Source organism: Nicotiana sylvestris, chromosome 2 (genome assembly GCF_000393655.2).
Source record: "Nicotiana sylvestris chromosome 2, ASM39365v2, whole genome shotgun sequence".
NCBI lineage: Eukaryota > Viridiplantae > Streptophyta > Magnoliopsida > Solanales > Solanaceae > Nicotiana > Nicotiana sylvestris.
This window is the reverse complement of record NC_091058.1, coordinates 164,330,108-164,335,563: the sequence shown is the minus strand read 5'-3', so window position 1 is coordinate 164,335,563 and position 5,456 is coordinate 164,330,108. Positions and strand designations below refer to the sequence as shown.

The window sequence follows — 5,456 nt, the reverse complement described above, 5'->3', positions numbered from 1 at the left end:
ACTGGGATATACGCAAGGCTACCCATACTCACTGCCTTTCTACTCAAGGCATCGGCCACCACATTGGCCTTCCTATGATGATACAAAATTGTGATATCATAGTCTTTCAACAGTTCCAACCATCTCCTCTGCCTCAAGTTGAGATCCTTCTACTTGAACAAATATTGTAGACTCCGATGATTCGTGAATACCTCGCATGACACGCTGTAAAGATAGTGCCTCCAAATCTTCAGCGCATGAACAATAGCTACCAACTCTAAGTCATGAACAAGGTAATTCTTCTCATGAACCTTCCTTCAACTGCTGCGATGCATATGCAATCACTCTGCCATCCTACATCAATATTGCATCGATCCTAATACGAGAAGCGTCATAATACACCATGTAGTATCCTGAACCGGTGGGCAACATCAACATTAGCATCGTAGTCAAAGCAGTCTTGAGATTCTGAAAGCTCAAGTCACACTCATTCGACCATCTAAAGGGGGCACCCTTTTGGGTCGATCTAGTCAATAGGGGTACTATGGACGAAAAACCCTCCACGAACTGGCGTAGTAACCTTCCAAACCTAGGAAACTCGAGATCTTTGTAGCTGAAGTAGGTCTAGGCCAGTTTTGAACCGCCTCAATCTTCTTAGGATCCACCTTTATTCTCTCTGTCGATACAACATGACCCAAAAGGCGATTGAGTCTAACCAAAACTTACACTTTGAAAATGTGACATATAACTAGCTATCCCTCAAAGGCTGGAGTACAATCCAAAGATGCTGCCCATGCTTCTCTCGACTGCGGGAGTAGATGAAGATATCATCAATGAATACAATCACAAAAGAATCCAAGTAGGGCTTAAACACCCGGTTCATCAAATCCATAAATTTTGTCGGGGCATTTGTCAATCCAAATGACATAACTAGGAACTCATAATGCCCATAACAAGTTCAAAAAGTCATCTTAGGGATATCAGATGCCTTAATATTCAACTGATGGTAGCCAAACATCAAATCAATCTTCGAAAATACTTTGGCACCCTGAAGCTGATCAAATAAGTCATCAATCCTCGGCAAAGGATACTTGTTCTTGATAGTGACTTTGTTTAGCTGTTAATAGTCTATACACATCCTCATCGACCCATCCTTCTTCTTCACGAACAACATGGGCGCACCCTAGGGCGAGACACTAGGTCTAATGAAGCCCTTATCTGATAAATATTGCATCTTCTCCTTCAATTCCTTCAACTTCGGCAGTGCCATATGATATGGAGGAATAGAAATAGGCTAAGTGCCCAGATCCAAATCAATACAGAAGTCAATATCTCTGTTGGGTGGTATCGCCAGCAGATCTGCAAGAAACACCTTTTTTGGTAATTAAAATATTATATTAATCACCAGTGAAGTCATTACAAAACAAGCATAGCTATGCACATCTAGCTTCTCTGAGAAAACAAACAATCTAACTCCTACCTCCTATTGATTCTTCTATCCAGCAGTCTAATTCTATATATGTAAGCTAGGCTATGGATTGCATCTTTAAAAGCTCAACTTCTGTAGCTGGTTCCTTATATCACTTGTGCCTCTAATATTACAGACACATGCTATCTCTCTAGCTATGCTCTCTTGATATCTAGTTTCTCCTTTGAAAATTCTGTTGTTTCTTTCCTTCCATATTGCATGTAGAAACTCTGTATATGTCATTTTGATGATCTTCGTTGTAGTTGTTCTCCCTTTAGTCTTCTGCATTATTCATGTGAAGAGATCAGTCCATGTCTGTCCTATTGGACTTTGCATTTACAACCACTGTAGTAGTCTGCTCCACAATCCTCTTGAAAAACTGCATTCCCAAAGAGGTGATCTCTGTTTTCATCTGATACTTGACACAACACACAAAGTGATTGCACATTGATACCCCATTTGCGCTCTGTCTGTAGTAGCAAGTTTCCCATGACAATGCAACCATAGAGTGAAGGTAGCTTTAGGTCTGGCTCTGTTATGATATATCAACCTCCTCCATTCGACTTAGGATGATCCCCTAGCAGTTGATTATAGATGTATCTGATAATAGTTTTCTTCTGTACAGTAGGCCTTTGTATTTGCTTGATATCATCCCTTGCCCCCAATATCTTCTTTACCATCTAGCTTGCCTGGTTTGGTATGCTCATTTCGTAGATGTTTTGTCCTTTGATATAATAGAGATGAATCCATTTTATCCACATTTTATTTGCCTTATGTGCTATATCTCAGAATGTCTTTGCTATTGCTGCTTTATTCCACACTTCTATATTGGTGATGTTGTAGCCTCCAGCTGCTTTAGGTAGACATACTCTTTCCCAGGCCAACAATGCCTTTTTTGTGATGATATTTCCTTCCTGACCACACATAACTTCTGCAGTATGCCTCAATCAATTTGACTACCTTGACAGGTAATATGAATATTTGGGCCCAATATGTTTGCATGCCAAATAATAGTGATTGCACTAATTGAATTCTCCCAGCATATGACAATTTCTTGGCTATCCAGGATGATATTTTTGCTGTGGTCTTGTCTATGAGAGGTAACCATTTTGCCAATGTAAGCTTCTTTGTATCCAAAAGAATCCCCAGGTATCTGAAGGGCATCTCCCGTTGAGCATACCCTGTTCTCTGTAACAAGGTTGTCTGAATATTTGGTGTAACACCTCCAAAATATATTGCACTCTTAGAGGTATTTGCTTGTAACCCTGAAGCACCAGAGAAGGTTAGAAAACATTATTTCAATTGTTGTACAGAGTTTAAGTCACTCCTTGCAAATAGCAACAAGTCATCCGCAAAGCTAAGATGAGTTATACCTAGTTTCCCGCATCTAGGGTGATATTTGAACTTTTTGTTCTGCTTGAGATTACCCAATAGCCTACTTAGATACTCCATTGCTCTAGCAAATAGGTAAGGTGATATTGGATCCCCTTGTCCTAGGTCTTTTGCTGCTGGGAATGGTTCCATTGCTTCACCATTGAACAAATTGATCCATATAGAGATCTATATCTTTCTATCGATAAATAGATCTATTGAGAAATGAATATTGATCTGGTTTCAAGATCTATGAACAAGAGAGATCCCTAAAAATCCATTTGAGAAAATAGATGAATAGATAGGGCGAAGCCTGCTGAAGGAAGGTCGCGTTAGCGCCCCTTATTTCACTAAAGCAAGAAGGGAGAAAGTTAACACCTTTTCTCATTGCCATCACTACAAGAAAGCCACCTTTTAGCGGCGACCACAGTCGCCAAAAACTCATTAATAGTCTCCACTAACTGTTTACAGTAGCGACTATAGAACTGTTGCAAGTACTTCCATTACTGAATATTACTAGTGGCGACAAAACAAAGTCGCCACAGAATGTATACATTCTGTGGCGATGTAGTCGCTACAAAAACTAAATGCACTTGCCACAAAAAAGAGCTCCACCAAACAGGTTTTGTTGAAGTCGCTACTGTAGAGTAACATTTAGTGGTGACTTAGTCGCCACAAAAACTATTAATAATCAGTGGCAACTCTAATAGCACTATTGTAGAGTAACATTTAGTGGAGACTTAGTCGCTACAAATACTATTAATCATCATTGGCCACTCTACACGGTAGAATGACATTTAGTGGCGACTTAGTTGCCACATAAATAATTTACTATTAGTGGCAACTCTAATAGCACTACTGTAGAGTGACAGTTAGTGGCAACTTAGTTGCCACAAAAATGATAAGCCATCAGTGGCAACTCTAACAACGCTGTTGAATAATTTACTCTAGTTTTAATATTAATCTAGCAACTGAAACTTATATATTAATATTAATATATAAGATCATCCAATAGTATTTAATAAACACCAAAAAAATTTCTTAAACCAAATAGTAAATACTTCCATTTCATTGTACGCATATACATATAACCAAAAAGCAAAATATTGAGTGCCTTAGCTTCAAGTTCCTCCACATATATACTACGTAATACTTCATTGTCATTGTACACATTTACATATAACCAAAAAGCAAAACATTGAGTGCCTTAGCTTCAAGCTTCTCCTTCATTGTTCCCACTGTTTAAGAACCTTGTCCCTATTATTAAAGAAAAAATGGAAAAGGTCCAAAAATATCCTCCGTTTGTTTTTGGTGCCAAAAATATCCCTGCCGACTATGTTTTGGCCCAAAAATGCCCCTAAACCGTTAGTTTTGCCACTAAAGCTGACATGGCAGTCCAACTAGGTTAGAATTGCTTACGTGGTCGTTCACCTAAGCAATCCATATGTGAAAATAATTTTTTCGGAAATTTTATTTTTCCAGAATTTTTTAATAAAATACAAAATCAACATTTATTCTGAAAAAGTAAAAAAATTCGAAAAAAAAAATATTTATTTTGGAATTTTTTAATTAAAATACAAAATCAATACTTATTCCGAAAAAAGTAAAAAATTTATGAAAAAATTATTCTTGATTCGGGTTTATGATTTGATTAAAAAACTCCATTGTTCTCATGATTATAGATATCGAGAATTCATATAACCGACCCCAACTTGTTTAGGATTAAGAAACCAGTGTCTTTATTGTTGTACAAATAAAGTTTTAATTTTTTTCTTGTAAACGTTGTGTGTTAATTTTTTTTTTGGGAGCTAAAGAATGGGGTTGAAATTATACACGGATAATGTTCCAAGACATAACTACGCTATTACTGGATTCAAAAGCATTCAAAGACATAACTCCGAAATTCACAAATTAATCATAAATTCACAAAAGAGAACAATGGAGTTTTTTAATCAAATCATAAACCCGAATCAAGAATAAGTTTTTCGTAAATTTTTTACTTTTTTTCGGAATAAGTGTTGATTTTGTATTTTAATTAAAAAATTCCGAAATAAATATTTTTTTCGAATTTTTTTTACTTTTTCAGAATAAATGTTGATTTTGTATTTTATTAAAAAATTCTGGAAAAATAAAATTTTCGAAAAAATAATTTTCACATATGGATTGCTTAGGTGGACGATCACGTAAGCAATTCTAATCTAGTTGGACTAATGTCAGCTTTAGTGGCAAAACTAACGGTTTAGGGGCATTTTTGGGCCAAAACATAGACTAGGGATATTTTTGGCACCAAAAACAAACGGAGGATATTTTTGAGCTATTTTGAATAGTTCAAGGATATTTTTGGACCTTTTCCGAAGAAAAAAATATAAGATCACATTGTTAGAGCATGAAGATAACATCAATAGAGATGCATTCACTGCTTTCATGTTTCAACTTAAATAAACAGATTTCACTCACATTGGCTTGGTTTGTTACTTGGGGAAGGGGGGAGGCGGCAGCTGCAACATTAAACTGGTGCATTGCTATTTACAACTTACAACAGTAGATGGATTATACAAGCTACCAATAGAACTACTACCCGCCATTATGACCACTCGGAAAGAAAGAATATAATAGTAAACTGATTTAATAAAAGCAA

General features: G+C 36.6%; 1 protein-coding gene across 1 annotated transcript; it reads right to left on the bottom strand.

Moving 5' to 3' along the window:
- Positions 1-1,751: 1,751 nt before the first annotated feature.
- On the bottom strand, positions 1,752-2,971 carry LOC138885915 (uncharacterized). Its single transcript, XM_070166917.1, has 3 exons — positions 2,821-2,971; positions 2,408-2,712; positions 1,752-1,859 (listed from the first exon to the last, which is right to left on the bottom strand). The coding sequence occupies exons 1-3, from the start codon at positions 2,969-2,971 to the stop codon at positions 1,752-1,754; spliced, it is 564 nt and encodes a 187-aa protein (XP_070023018.1).
- Between the last annotated feature and the right edge of the window lie 2,485 nt (positions 2,972-5,456).

Coding starts and splice junctions, on each gene's coding strand:
- LOC138885915 (XM_070166917.1), bottom strand. CDS start 2,971: ATGGAACCATTCCCAGCAGCAAAAGACCTAGGACAAGGGGATCCAATA. Junction 2,713..2,820: donor CCCTAGATGCGGGAAACTAG/GTATAACTCATC, acceptor CTGGTGCTTCAG/GGTTACAAGCAAATACCTCT. Junction 1,860..2,407: donor TATTCATATTACCTGTCAAG/GTAGTCAAATTG, acceptor GTCAAGTATCAG/ATGAAAACAGAGATCACCTC.